The 15,647-nt window shown below is 41.8% G+C and overlaps 1 protein-coding gene across 4 annotated transcripts in view; it reads left to right on the top strand.

The window, feature by feature from the left end:
* Window positions 1–9,930: 9,930 nt before the first annotated feature.
* Window positions 9,931–15,647, top strand: part of CEMIP (cell migration inducing hyaluronidase 1) — a 70,983-nt gene continuing 65,266 nt past the window's right edge. For 2 of the 4 annotated variants that reach the window (XM_075006362.1, XM_075006361.1), the window contains exons 1-3: window positions 9,931–10,059; window positions 13,244–13,396; window positions 15,159–15,297. In XM_075006362.1, the coding sequence (XP_074862463.1) occupies window positions 9,933–10,059; window positions 13,244–13,396; window positions 15,159–15,297 (419 nt within the window). In that variant the 5' untranslated portion in view covers window positions 9,931–9,932. The remainder of the gene's footprint in view (window positions 10,060–13,243; window positions 13,397–15,158; window positions 15,298–15,647) is intronic. The other 2 variants (XM_075006365.1, XM_075006363.1) reach the window with 1 other exon arrangement.

Genomic DNA, 15,647 nt, shown 5'->3' with positions numbered 1-15,647 from the left:
TTTTTTACAAATAATAAATATCTTTTCTCTTATAAAGTGTGGGTAGTACTTTGTTTTCCAAGCAGAGTGTGGATGCAATGGTTTTGCAAGGTTGGGAGACAGTTAAAGGCCCTGAAGAAAACCAGAACACACCAGTCCTTTGGTACAATCTGGGGCATTCCAAAGACTAAAAGTTGCTCCTTGAAGCATATGAGCTAGGAATAAAATCTGGCAAAGGAAAAGTTCAGAGTATTTGTGGAGGATGGTGAAGTCCATCAGAAGCAGGGAAATTCTCCTTCATTCTGCCTTTTAATTTGCACTCAGGCATGTCTGCTTTAAAAACACAAACTCGAAAAAGGATCTCCATCTGCAACAGCTCCTTAGATGAACATATATTATATACAACTGCTGTGCAACTGTTTCTCTCTGTAGACCATGAATGGTGAAATTATATCTTCTCTACTGACATGAAATCGCAAGTATATGAATCGAGAAGTTGTCCTTGTATGTTAAGGCCAAATCTTACTTTTGTCAGGTGGTGCTCATGTGGGCTTTTCTCCTGCTGATGTCAATAACAGTTTTGATTGAGTAAGGCAGAGGATCTGGACCACTGCTGGCATACATGGGCTCTTGCTGTGTGTTTTTTTTTTCTTTAAGTTACTGCTTCTTGCAGTAATTAAGACATAATTACGGCATTGAATGGAAAGTAGGAAACAACCAGTGATTCTGGTGACCCACAAATTAGGTAATGACTTATGCTGTAGTGGATGGACTGACATTTTGGTTAATGTGCTACCAATGATAACAATTCAAGAGAAGTAGTTTTGAAACAATGCAGATAAATACCTTCTTTGACAGGTGCAGCAATCCAAAGTGCTGAGAATCTAAAAAACAAGTAGATTAGAAGATGAAATGTATTTTGATTGTTCATAATTTCTAAAATCTTTTAGAGTATTACATATATATTAATTGGGGTCACTTTCTAGAGGGCAGGACCCTCACAGATCTGGGTGATTGGCCTGATCTGAACAGCAGGTGTATGGATGCAACCAGAAAAGGAAATTATTCGAGAGGAAGGAAAAAGGTCAAAATCCTGCTGCCATTTAAGTCAATGGAAAACTCTCATTGACATCCATGGCTTCAGGATTTTATCTGAAGACTCCTGAGTTAGCTCGTGACTAGAGTAAACTTGCAGCTTAAAGAAATTACATAAATCCATTCCTTCAACATAGGAACATAGTTATCTGGGATGTTACATTGTGTTGATGTCAAAAACTTAAAAAGGGATCTTACAGCTTTAAACTGAAAGGACTGTTTCCTATGTCTATATATTGCAGAGTGCATAGAGACATAAGTGCTAGTGAACTTTCTTTTTGAGAATATTTGCACCACAAAAAATCAGCAATTTTTATTTGATAATTTTTTCCTCATTTTATAAAGCGACTTGTTCTTCAGCGCATTACGAGGAGGCAGTTGTTTGCAGAACAACCAGCAGCACAACTCGTACTAATTTACAACTCTGTTAGCAGTTTTGGCTGAAGCCAAGAACCAGTGGAATGTGCCATCATCCAGAATATCTTCTCATTTCTGGGGGTTGTCCTAGTTCCAGATCAATGGCAGGTCAGTGAATGGGAAGTGTGCAATACTGTTACCTTTGCTGTACAGGCTCTTCAAGAGAGAGTCCGTTTTGGTCTCTTCAGCTGTCACTCCAGGACCTTTCACCACCACTAAGTTCCAAGGAAAGCTATTTATAAAAGAAAACTTAAAATTACAGGTGAAACTGATGTTTCAAGTTGTATGTCCTTATTGTGAACTAAAGATCACGTAGTCCTCAGCGCGGATCATTTGTTCGTGGTGGGGAGGAGAAAAGCTGACCTCCAGTGACCTGAACTCAAATGCATGCAGCGTAATCACTTCTCACTCACGCTCTATTACTGCAGTTGATGAACACAATTCAGGGGTTTTCTAGAGGTGGGAAGAGGCACACTGCATGATTTTTTTTTCTTTTTTCAATGCATATGATGCAGTTCAGCGATACGAATGAAGCACTTGATCATCTGTTTCTTGCAAAGACTTGTGGAACAAGAATGAGTGCGTTGAGTGAAAGTAGCAAGGGTCTTTCTAATGTGCAGTGGCAGAAATGGGGCTCGTTGTATCTGCCGATGTTTGTCAATAAACACTGCAAAGAGTGATGCCACCTTAATAAGGCCACATGATTAAAGTATTCATTGCTTACCTGATTATATTATCTACATAACCATGGAATACAAGCTCTTGTTCTGTTAACCCAGATTTGTTTGTGCCTTGCTAGCCAAGCTAGGCGCAAACTGCAGCATGTTTCTGAGCACCATTGAAACCGTTAATTGTCGATCCAGCTGCTGGGCAGCTGTGACCATTTCAGCTTTAATGAGGGGGTCAGACAGACTGAATGAAAGGGAAGATGGTTCAGAGTGAAATATCAGGCCAGGGCCTTCAAACTCTTCCCTTATGTGGCCATCACGACTACATCTTGCTTTGGCAATTCCCTTGTCTGAGACCGAATGAGGTGAGTGAAACTCTGACTCTTATGTCAGTCCCATAAGACGTTAATGCATAGACAATGCTCTCATTTTTGTACAATATGTGTGAATGTAATGTCTATAATGCGTATATAAAATAGCTGTAATTCCATGGCGATAGCCTTCTAGAATTTATTTTGGTAATTTTATACTAGTCCTATATAATTAACTCCACATCTTTCCTCAGTGTCTCTATTATATAATGGGAGTATGGCATATTAAAGCTAAGAATTGTTTCTCTGCCTAGACCCATATTCAACACTTCTGCTTTGTTTTTGCTTAGAATTTGATACATGTTCACAAGTTATTTTGGCCATAGAGGTGAGGGCTGCATTCCTAATATCTGTTGATTACTTTGAAAGCTTCACAGTTGAAACAACAAAGAGGTTTTGGCATGCTGGCTAGATTCTTATTCTCTGATGAATGGCTTGAATGCTCAGTCTCCAGTAACATGGGACCAAGCCATTGTCTACAAAGCTGATGTGATTCAAAGCGCTCTGAGTGACTTGCTCTCTTGAGCTCATGAGCGAGAAGGAGACCTGAGGTAGTCAGAGAACGTGCTGGAGAAGTGTGGAATGTGGATTGTGGCAAGTTAATGGGTAAGCGCTTTTCTTCTGGGTCCGAACCAGCGTGCGAAGACCTCCATGTTCACAAGGTAACATGCGGAGTGACTTGATGGAAGTCTGTGGGCTACTGGAGAAAAAAGAAGCAGCATCAAGCTCTGTATGAGGTGGTGAGTGTTATAAAAACCTGGATAAAATGGGGACTGAACCTCCCAGCAGCACTGCGAGGCTACATCTACACTAGAAAGTTTTGCCAACAAAAGCGGGGAGCATCTACACACAAAATGCATTTTGTTGACAGTCTGTCGACAAAACTCTGCACTTCTGTCAGCGGTGTTGTGGTTCTTTGTGATGCTTTGGGGGTGGGGGCTTCTGTCGACAGACAGGACTTCCAGTTCACTGGGCTGCCCTGTTTGCTGAACTTCCATTTGGGCATTCTGTCAAGAGAGCAAGCTGGCAGCCTGGCTGCTCTCTGTCAGCAGAGCAGACTGTGTTTTGATCCACTTTTGTGTGTGGCTGTGATCTGTTGGCAGAAGTTTTGCTGGAAGATCTCTTCCGACAGTAACGTCTGTTGCAAGATCGCTGTAATGTAGATGTAGCCTAAGTTCGAAAGGACTTTGTAACGTAACTATGTTTTCAGAGGCCCAAAGAGCAAGAAGTATTTGGCTGTGAGTTTGAGTCCTGGTGTTAGAACCAGTCATTAATGGTACATGATCTTCCTTATCCTGGAGATTTATTGGATCATATCAAAGTTGACTGGACCCTGAATTCCAGTGGTACAACAAAGAGCCAGTCTGAGCCTAAAAGCCGGTGAAGGAGAAGTTGGAGAAGGGAGAGGCAGGTATCCCACCAAGGAAAAATAACTTTCCTCCTAAAATTAAACCAAGTTGCAAGTGTCCAGGGAAACAAGCGAGGAGTTTATAGTGAGCTGAACACAGAGTAAAGTGCCACAAAAGCAGAAAGAAAAATGTTTGCATCCCAGTGCAGAAACCATGGGTAGTGCTGAGCGACACAGGCATAGGAAGGGGTACTACTATCCCCTTGGGCCTCTGGAAATTCTTTTAACCCTGACTGGAAGGAGAGACCCCAAAAGCTATGAACATTCATCAAAGGACTCTTTCTACATGAAGCCTGGAATACTGGAGACAAATATTTCAAAAGCTGCTTCTAAATTTCACTAGCATGTGCACTAAAAGCTACATATATGCACGTGCAGGTGCCATCGTGGAGGCTGGCTTAGGCCTATTGGAAATTTTGGTTACAAAATGACTTAGGTGTGTTTGAAAAATGCGACCTAAAACTTTAGCAGCCTGCGGGTCTGATTCTCTGAAGTGCCGAGTTCCTTCCACTGCTGCTGAAACTGGTCAGAGATGAAAGCATTCTGCACCTCACAGGATCTGCTGGAAGGAGTATGAATGAAGAAAATTGCAGGAGGTATTATTACATAGAGAGGAATGGAACTAAATCCCCTTCTCAAGAGAGGAAAATATGAAGTAAATTGGTAGGGAATCCAGGTTCAGAGAGCGGTCACGGTCTCTTTCTAGCTCAAGTATTAAACCAATTGTAAAGAACAATTGGTTCATCTAGTCCACATTCACAGCTCTGTCTGTCATGGGTTCCCTTCTCCCTTTCCTTGCCACAAAAATATGACTAATGTGCAGGTGGCAAAAGCATTGAGCTTACGTACAATACCATTTAAGTTTTAACAACAATGGATTTGTGTCATGCAGGGGTTAAGGGTGTGTAAGCATTTGAACTGGAAATCCCTGGATGTTGGTTTGCATGTTAGAAGGGGTGCATAAAGGCTTTTAAATGACAGAAAGGCGCTGGCTGCATGATGTGTGATGGTTCGCCCTACGTCAGGAATGTCTGTGTAAAGAAAGGGGGAAGCACCCAAGGGGAAGAAAGCTAAATATACCTGTCAAGTCAGTTTCCTGGCTTGGAAGTTGTGAAATGACCTATTACTGGTATAGAGCAATACTCTGACAGCACAGGGAATGAGCTGCCATCACGCCTGCAATGACAGTAAAAGGCACTAATGAAACCTCTGATTCTGTTCTACACTAGACCTGAGCGTTTGATCCTAGATGCGCGATTCCAGCTACAGCAATTGCATAGCTGGAATCAGCTTATCTACAATCAGCTTATCTGGCTGTTGTCCTCATTGAGAGAGATTGATGGGAGAAACTCTCCCATTGACCTCCCTTACTCATTACAAGATTGAATACAAGGGTCAACTGTCCACCCCAATAGTTTGAGGTCATGTGTCCCCACTAGGCATGTGAAATCAACCCCCTGGAAGAGTCACCCTAACCGATATACTGGATAGTGTAGTGATCAGTAATCTATTTTTTCTGATCAGTGCAGAGCGCTTTGCCTGTGAGCAAGGAAGCTTCTAATGCGCTTTTGATCTGGCCACCCAAAGCACTGAAATCTAAATGTGAGTTTGGACTAATCTTCCTACATATAATGAAACTCGGAGATTTCACCAAGCACAGCATGCACTGGGGGACACAATCTGGTGGTGGTGTATCTCTGATACTTGACAATTGGTTAAAAGAAAACCCAAATGTTCCATCCTTATACATCATCTCTTGTAACTAAGACATGCTGTTTTCTGCATATCTGCACTCCAGATCATGGATTTTACAAAAAAGTTCCAAAGTAGCAAAGCAAATATTGTAACTGGAGGGAGTGATATCTTTTTTCCTCTGTGCATTTTCCATGCTAGCTCATAGAAGTTCTTCCTCGAGGCCCAGAGGTCAACATTTTTGTAAGTGACTAGTGAGTTGAGAAGTCCCCATTTTTGGATGCCTAGCCTGAGATGCCCTAAAGGAGCTAATTTTCAGAAAGTGGTGAGGAGAGGACCCATATTCTAGATATCGAGCCCCTTCAAGCTGTATTGTATTGGCTCCCAGAATCTGAGGTACCCATAATCATGAGTCATTTTGGAAAATCGTGGCCATAATGCCATGGCTTCTTAATAAGCATCTACTGATCTTGGTACTTCCATGGTTTCAGCACTAATAATAGTATCTGAATACCCCATAATCAGTTAATAGTGTACTCACCATGTGCCTGTGTGCAACAGAAGTGTCCATTTGTATTGTATGGAGGGGACCTGAGGCACAGAGAGACTGAGTGACTTGCCCAGGGCCTTATAGGAAATCAGTTATTGAGTCAGGAATTTAACCCCAATCTCCTACTTCAGTGTCCTCTTCCCCTATGCTGTGAGAAGACAGAAGAAGAAGCTGTATTGTTTAAATGCTTGCCATTTCTGCTCATTTTCCTGTTAGGATGGAGACTACTGGCTCCTTGTTCAGCTGGTTACATTATGATCTGTTTCATAGTACCAAAGACTTGTGTGACATGAAATGGCTTGCCATGCCACTTACAACCATCAGTCAGACCAGGTTGAGTCTTGACAATCATGAGATCTACCTATGAACGGCTGGGGAAGGGGAGGGAAAAGTAATCTTCTGCTCCCACAGCTGATGGGGACCGTTAGGGGACCCACGCTTAGGATTTCTTTATGAAATTTCTAACATTTAAAGACAGCTTGAGTTATGTTTACATTTCTCTTCTCCCACACCTACCAGCAGCATCTGTTCTGTGTCTGCTTCAGCATAAAACTACAAGGAATTAGATCAGGCTGCCTTTTTACAGAGTCCTTTGCTGCTTTCTAATGCCTTATGACTGTTGACACCTGCAGTAGCAGCCGTCTCAGCACTGACTAATGGCTTCCTGTATCTACTTTTAGCATTATCTGCTAATATTCACTCCTGGAAATGATTCCCAGCTGTTGGACCCTTCCAAAGAGTGTCTTGCCAGATGTAGGGCCATGAATCCCTCTCACAATTGCCAGGCGGCTTTTAATGGCTAAATGAAAAAGCTTTTCTCACCCAAAGGAGAATTTGCGAATGGAATTTGAAAAACATTCAAGATTTACTTTCAGAGCGTTTGAATATATAAGACCATTTGTTGACGGACATGATTACATCATAGTTGAACTAAATACTATGGAGTCTGTTCAAGTAAGATGTAGCTTGATTGCCTTGTCCCCACGTGGCTCTAAGCTAACAAAAACAACTGGTTTGCAAAAGGCAATATTCTAAAACCTATTTCACAGAAAGCATGAATGGAAAGAATCATTTTCCCCCCTTTTTTTAAATTATTATTATCGTTGTTTGACTTTGGTGCTTGTGAAAAGTGTTTTGAGTTGACAGTCATGGAACCAAAGGTCTTCTTTTCAGCTCCAGAACTGGAACAGCATTTTCGTCCCCATTACTCTGTCTGGGTAATTCAGGTCTAACCCACGAGAGGCAGTATTGGTAGCAGGAGCTGACCTAATTCTCCTTTGCCTCTGGAACATCCAACAAGGATAGCCGTTTGCACTAAGTGTCATAGCAGCTGTTAGAGTAAAACCTTGGAGCTGAAGCAAGCACCTTATTCCATTTAGCCAGAGAACTGAAAGAGCTTGTTTTAACAACAGTAGTTTAGATGCTTCAGAATATATTTGGGCCCAACACCAATTAGAGCTTCTAAAAATATCTAAATGTTAAATTTTAGAGAGGTAGCCCTGCTCATCCATTTCAGTAAAAAATGAGGAATCCTGTGGCACCTTAAAGACTAACAGATGTATTTGCGTATCAGATTTCACGGACTGTCTCTGACAAAGTGAGCTCCAGACCATGAAAGCTTATGCCCAAATAAATTTGTTTAGTCTTTAAGGTGCCACAGAATTCTTTGTTGGTTTTTAAATGTTGAATTGTTTGTCCACAAGCTTACTCAGAGTGGTGTGTGTGCTAAGCTGTTTGGTATTGGCTGGCACTAACCTAATTTCCAGAATTCTGAAAAATGTGTTTTGGGGCTTTTTGGTTGCTTGCCTTTTTTTTTTTTTTTTTTTTTTTTTTTTTGACACTTGAAACGATTTGTTTAGTTTTTCAAAAAAAAACTCATTTTGATTTGATTTTTTTTAAAAAAAATCCCGTAAGATTTTTCTATATAAAAATACTATTTCATCGGAAAAGTCATTTTGAAATGAAAAACACGTGTTCAGTCCTGAAAATGACCAAACAAATTGGCGTGCTTTTCAAAGCATTTTGATTAAAATGGCATTTTTATTGGGGAGGAGAGAAGGTTTTGATGGCAATGTTCAGGCCAGCACTATTAGAGTGTGCATTGCTTGCTTCATCACCCTGCATCCTACAACATCCTTTTTAGCACTATCACCAGGCATGTGGTCTGTTGTATTGTTCCTGTATAGAATGTTGCTTTCACTCAGTGTGCCTGAGGCAGGTGACCAGCACTTTGCTGCACAACATTATAAGCAAACTTATTCATGTTGGGATGTTTCTTGACCAATTTGATTGCAATGCTCCTATTAATACAGTGCGCCAAATTCCATGGCAGTAAGTTTTTGGGTAAGTAGTTTTGATTAAAATTGTATCACTTTATATGCGCAGCTTGGACCTGTCCTATATTTCTTTCAGCTGTAGAATTTGTTCCAGACTAAATCCTGGCATTTTTAAATTGCAAGATGAATAAAACCTTCAATTAGGGAAGAAATCAAACTTACCAGAGTTTTCTTTCATTGCTTTTACCTCTATCACTCCAAACCAATGTGGTTTTTTGTAAACAAACATTTGACATGCCCTTACTTTGCAGTTTGAATGGGTTGCTTGTGTGGGCATAGGAAGATTTATTTAATCTGGAAAAGACCCTAATGATTTTATTTGCAACCAAATGCTGTGTTGAAGAAACTGTCCTCAAGATGCTCACATAGTTATCAGCAACTTTAAAAACAAATACTTGCAACTATGAAGAGGAGCCTAATTAATGTTAGCTGAGATACAGAAGATGCTCACAGATACAACAGGCGAATGAGCAATCTGTCTAATCATATGCTGCCCCTTTTATAGCCATTCTATGGACAAATGGGTTACAAACAAGTTTATTTAAAAGCCCTTCACTACAGAATTGCATCATGAAATGTAAAGCTCCAAGGACTACACTGAATAAAGAATATGAATTTTAAACAATTCTTTGTAAATACATACGAATGAACATTTACCTCAGCAGTATGCACAGAAGTATATGACCCTTGGCTTCCATGGGACTATTCATGTCAATCAACTCTCACCAGCATGAGGCCGAGTTGCATAATCAGGTCGTTAAGCATATGGGCTATAATCACAGTAACCCTGGATGCCATGGGATTACTTAAGGGTAGTGCTCCAGCCCACTCCAAATCTAAATTTCATGACACTGAAGCTAGAAATCTAAAAGCCGTCTTTAGACTTGCTCCCAGAGTTGCAGTTTGGAGAGGCAGTTACTGAGAACACAAGAGGCAGCTTCAAAACTGCAACTGAGCATGGGTCAGAATTTGGGGCTGCGTCGAACATTGTTGCCAAAAGTTCATGCCAAGAATACAGGCAGACAATTTGCCCTGCTTGCATTAAGGCCACTCTGAAAACTTGGTCTGACATGTTTGTTTTCATTGTTTTTTGGGGGTGTTTCAGAGGGGTGTTTTGTGTGAGGTTTTTTGCATGTTAGTATTCCGCCATCCACCATACTGCCTCCAAATGTGTTTCTATTGCATTCCTAAGCTGTTTCCTGTGACATGTTGTGACTTCCTTCTGTGTACATGTTTGAATATCTGAGTTGGTTAATTTTAAACTTAAGAAAGGTTGCATGGTGGGAGGGAGGGCTGTTTTCCTGCCCTTCTCAAGAAAGGTGAAAAGCAAAGACCTGCTTAGAAAACTGGATATAACACATTCTTTGTGTCCTGAGTAGTTTTTAAAACATGCTTGAGTTGAGCAAGCTCTGACTCATGCCTTGGTGTTCTTTGTTACAGGTTTCCACGGAGCTAAGAACACCAAAAGCAGCCTCACTTCCCAGCATGGACCTGGTTATCCCTTTTGTTTCACTTCTTTTGGTAATCTCTTCTGTACACACCGGTGAGTTTTCAGCCAACAGAAGGAAAGATGTGGGGTTGTATCAACAGTATTTATAACTCAGGATAGCGCAGCTGTGGGTCAGGTGTCTTTTCACTCCTCCTTAATCCCATGTCTGCATGGAGCTTCTATCAAGAGCAAGGTGGGGCAATGTGTATCGGGATTCATTGCCAAGAAGGGTTACCATATCTGACCTTTCCAAAAAGAGGGCACCCCTGAGAAGTAATGTATCTGTATCAGTATCGACCAGTTCATGTTGTTTTAATGTGTTATTGTTAGTAGATACTGATACAAATAAACTCCCTGCTAGGGGTGTCCCCTTTTTTTCATATGGTAATGCACAGTCTCTCTAGTTTAGAGAAGCTTCACTACTGAACAGCTGAAAAATACTGTGCCACGTTCTTTGAGTACAAAAAAGTCACATTTGCAGCCTAACTCGAGAGCTGCTGTTCTGAGATGTGCTTTGTGTACATTTTATTGTGTTGTCCTAGCTCTACCCCCAGGGGTAGAATAACAGAAATGATGGGGATGGCCCCAAACCATCCTGTCCCAGGATGCTTCCTCTGTCCCTGTCTGGGTTAGACTCCTGAAAGTAAAGGCATGCCATGCCTTATGTTTGGTCTGTCCTTGCTACAGCTCTCTTCATTTGCTTTATATTCTAAGTAGGGCTGAATTTGTTTGATTTTTCATTTTTTTAACCCATGGCACTCCTCCCCTCCCCCCCAGTTTTAATGCCCTAAGCCATGATTAAGCAACAACATGAGGTGCGCTGACTTGGTGCGCTTAGGGAATTTTTGGCACAGAAGGAAACCTAGTTAATTCCCTGTGGAGTGCCCTGAAGGGGAGCTGGCATCTGAGTGTAAAAAGAGCAGGAGGTTCATAGATAAGGCTGAAATTTCATCTGTGATTAAGTAAATGCCCAGTAGAGAGCCAGTTAACCCTTTAGAGAGAGCTGTTTCAGTCCTCCTGTGGCTAGCAATTGATACCTTGCTGGAGAACACAGACTAGGACTGTGTGGCGGTTACCTCACTGCTCCTGGTACGGATGGGTTAAGGAAGGAGCTTGGGCTTTAACCTCGGATTGGGCCTTGCTTTTGCTAATGGAAACCTAAGTCATAAGGGTTAAGCGCCTCCCTTCACCTCTGCATAACTACAGACAGAACTAGACTGTCAGTCTGTCAGGGCTGAGGGCATCTCTTCTTGAACGTTGGAGAAACACGCAGGATAAGCAAAAAAAAAAAAAAATAAGGAGCTGGCTTTTACCCATCCAGCTTTCGAGCTGACTCAGATGTCGGTGTCTGTGATTGTTTTATAGTCTCGCTTTCAGCACACTTTCAGTTATCCTTGTCCATAGCAGAATCCATTATCATCCCTTTCAATTGTTGTCTGGTCAAATTAATTTTATTTCCAGGCACTTGCTTCTCATGCAAGCCCCACTTACAGCCTGAACTATTTATCTTTTTCTGGGTATCCTGACTGAGTCTGTATGTCTCCCAGTAGAGATCAAGAGCCTGATTCTGAAATTTTCTTCTACCATGTAAATCCAGGGGAATGCTATTAACATAAATGGAATTATTCCAGTTTGAAACTGATGCACGTATTCCCTGGATATTTTTCAGTGGTGGAGTCACTGCTCAGTGAATTACTAGTATCCTTTGACATGATCCCAGCATTTCTATGAGAGCTCATGGAGAGCCAGGACACATGTTGCACACATGACATGTCTCTTGCTATCCTGGGTAATGGGCCTTTTGGATCCTCCATAGAGGGTGTCCTTAAGAGACACCAAGTGAGTAGCTGATCCAATTCTATTGTTTTCTTAAGAGGTGGAGTGGATTTGGAATCTGTCCAGAAACTGAATGCAGATGGGCAGATTTGTTCAGGATGTTACAGAATTCCAATTGTCCGTCTGCTTCTCCTCCAATGGCAAAAGAATATAGGTTATGGCCCTTTTTAATTGTCACAGTATTTCTTGAGCATCTGCACTGGAACATCTTGAAAGTGAGAGTCTTAAAATGGCCTCACTGGCTGCCTTGCCCATCAGTGGGAATGTTTGTGTCCGTTACAAAAACAAGTCTTCTCATTGGGCTATATGCCTTGCGGGAAATCCTGAACCCAGTGAATATTTGCCACTGACGTTGGTGGAGCTAGGATTTCACCCTCTATCATATTCAATGACCTTGCAGATTGAGATATTATCTTAACTGAGCTGCTTTTTTTTTCCCCCTAAAAAAAGGGAAAGATTGTCTGACTCGCATTGGGCAAAGTTCCAAGAGCTGGTGAGACCCTGCCACTCACACTGATGAGAATAGGGTCCAACTGCCATTGACCTCAATGAACCATCTTCTTCAGTTAGGAAACGTAACCCTCATGAAATGCGCACATCCATCTTGTTGAGCTAGAGTAGATGTGTAGCTAACGTATTGGATAAGAGTGTGATGAAAATTTATCTGCTTTAATACTTGTAACGTGAGATGTCCATGATATGCAAACCTCAGGAGGGTGGATCCTTTTTTTAATTTGTCTGACTTCCTATTCTTTCAATCTTCCTCATGGGATTTCTAGCTCTCCCTGGCTCTGGTCAGACTGGAAACTCCCGGAGACCTATCCTGTTTATGGTATTTAAACCACTCTTGCTTCTCTTGCCAGCTGAAAAGCAAAGCCTGCATAAATGTGAGGCTTCTCCCTGCCCCCACCTCCGCACCCCTCTTAAGTTACCAAACCTCACAGGTATTGTTTGGCCTTAGCTAGAGGCTTTAGGTGATGGTTCAGGTTAGGTCTTACTTTCTTTTTTAATTTTTTTTTTTCTTTCATTTGTTCCTAAGGATAGATACCTTGTGCAGCCAGTGACATTCTGCCTATATTCTAGCTAGACATTGATGGGCAGAGCTGTAACATTACAGGCAAAATCCTCCACTTTTCTCTATCACTGTCTAGATGCAGAGGGGCCAGTGATGCTCTTCTGTGCAGGATAATAAGATTTTTGGTTGTGCTTCTTGTGTCCAGCAGAACATGTTCCCAAAGGAATAGTTAATGTTCGTTTCATTGTGACCCACATACAATCCAGTCAAGGGAGGCAGGGGGTCATCGCTGCATTTCAGGAATAAGCATCCTTTCTGGAGCATGACCGTACAAAGGACACAGGTGTGACTCTTGAACATTTATTCTCTCCCTTCATTTCTTATCAGCAGAAGCAGCTCCACTCTGTCCCGATCAGGATCCTGAGCTGCAACCCTGGAACCCTGGTCACGATGAAGATCACCACATTGAAATCCGCGGTGGCAAGGAGCTCCTTCTTTCTTCATCTGCGACTGTTCACTCCATCCACATAACTGATGGAGGTAAATCCTTCTGCCAGCTAGTGTTCCCTGTGAGCTGAACACTTGGGTGGCTGCCCAGGAGAGAGTCGGGTGATTAGCAGAGGGCCCATAGCTGGCAGCATGTGTTTCTATTGGCAGGACCCATTTGCACATGCCTTGGTGCACATAAAGAAATATATTCCACCCATGGATGTCAAAAGTTAGAGGAAACACAGCTGTCACCCTGAGAGCAAACTGGGGACAAGCACTCACCCTTAGGTCTACTTAAATCAGCACCGATAGTACAGGAGCAGCTTCCTGCCAGGTGTGCCAAGTTAGAGGAAATATTGGATAACATCTGCTTCAATTATGTACCAGTTGGGTGGTGGTAGGGATGATACCAACACGAGGTGACTGAGAGTAGCTTGTTGTCCTCACTGGAGAATTTACAAAAGGACATCAACTTACTTAATAGTTCAAAATGGCAAATGAAATTTAATGTGGGTAAGTGTAAGGTAATGCATGTTGGAAAAAATAACCCAAATTACACGTACTACATGATGGGGTCAAATTTAGCTACGACAGATCAGGAAAGGGATCTTGGAGTTATAGTGGATAGTTCTCTGAAGACATCCACGCAGTGTGCAGCGGCAGTTAGTAAGGCAAATAGGACGTTAGGAATTATTAAAAAAGGGATCGATAATAAGACAAAAGATATCATACTTCCCCTATATAAAACTATGGTACGCCCACATCTCGAGTACTGCGTGCAGATGTGGTCTCCTCACCTCAAAAAAGATATATTGGCATTAGAAAAGGTTCAGAAAAGGGCGACTAAGATGATTAGGGGTTTGGAACGGGTCCCATATGGGGAGAGGCTAGAGAGACTGGGACTTTTCAGTTTGGAAAAGAGGCGATTGAGGGGCGATATGATAGAGGTATATAAAATCGTGAATGGTGTGGAGAAAGTGAATATAGAAAAATTATTTACCTTTTCCCATAATACAAGAACTAGGGGACACCAAATGAAATTGATGGGTAGTAGGTTCAAAACTAATAAAAGGAAATTTTTCTTCACACAGCGCACAGTCAACCTGTGGAACTCCTTGCCCGAGGAGGCTGTGAAAGCCAGGACTCTCTTAGGGTTTAAAAAAGAGCTTGATAAATTTTTGCAGGTTAGGTCCATAAATGGCTATTAGCCAGGGATAAAGTATGGTGCCCTAGCCTTCAGAACAAGGGCAGGAGATGGATGGCAGGAGATAAATCACTTGATCATTGTCTTCTGTTCTCCTTCTCTGGGGCACCTGGCATTGGCCACCGTCGGCAGATGGGATGCTGGGCTGGATGGACCTTTGGTCTGACCCAGTATGGCCATTCTTATGTTCTTATGTCTTACAATTTTCTTTGGAAAGATGGTCTTAGAATTCACTATATAGATAATGCCATAATGAAGCAGCACTAGTCTTAAGGGCTCAGAAGAAACACGTGTTCGCTTCTTTCCCTGAAGGACAGTATCCTGTTTTGCTGTGAATGACTGATAGTATTAATAGTTTTTATTCAGCATTCATTCAGAAGTGCCTCATGCATTGTTGGCTTCAGTTCTTCTCTATGCAAAATTCCACCAACCTCAGTGTGAGCTTGCCCCTGTGAAAACTAAATTAGTGCATTAGGATCTGGACCTAACGCTGTTCTTGCATTTCTCCTGGATGTAACTGGGGAAGCTGCCCATTCCCTTTGCACAATAGCACCAGTAACTCTGCTGACTTGCTGTGTTCGAAAACATCATGCCATTATTTTTCCTCAGGAAAACTGGTAATTAAAGACAAAACACAGCCTATCGTTTTGCGAACTCGACATGTATTGATTGAAAATGGAGGCGAGCTACATATCGGCAGCGAGCTGTGTCCGTACCAAAGTAATGTGACTATTATCTTATATGGGCGGTATGTATCTAAATAATGTGACTCCCCTAACTCAGTGCTATATCTTGATACTACACATTCCTTTTCACAACAGATACAAAATAGTCATCGCTATCAGTGAAACCTGAACTACAAGTCTAAATCACATGAGCAAACCAGGCTTTGTGGGAGCTTTCTTGGCCTTTTGGGCTACTTAAAAGTTTCACACTCTCTCTCTTTTTTTTTTTTTTTTTTTTTTAAATAATTTAAAGACTTCATTTCAGGACCTGTGCAACATACCGCAAAATTTTCACGTATTCAACCACTAATTGTTCTCATTAGCTGTCTTGCCCAAGGGATTTTATAGCCTAGCCATTCTTTCAGCTGTTTTT

This window comes from Carettochelys insculpta, chromosome 12 (genome assembly GCF_033958435.1).
Source record: "Carettochelys insculpta isolate YL-2023 chromosome 12, ASM3395843v1, whole genome shotgun sequence".
NCBI lineage: Eukaryota > Metazoa > Chordata > Testudines > Carettochelyidae > Carettochelys > Carettochelys insculpta.
Note: the sequence above shows the minus strand (reverse complement) of the source record. Positions and strands in the feature narration are given on the sequence as shown.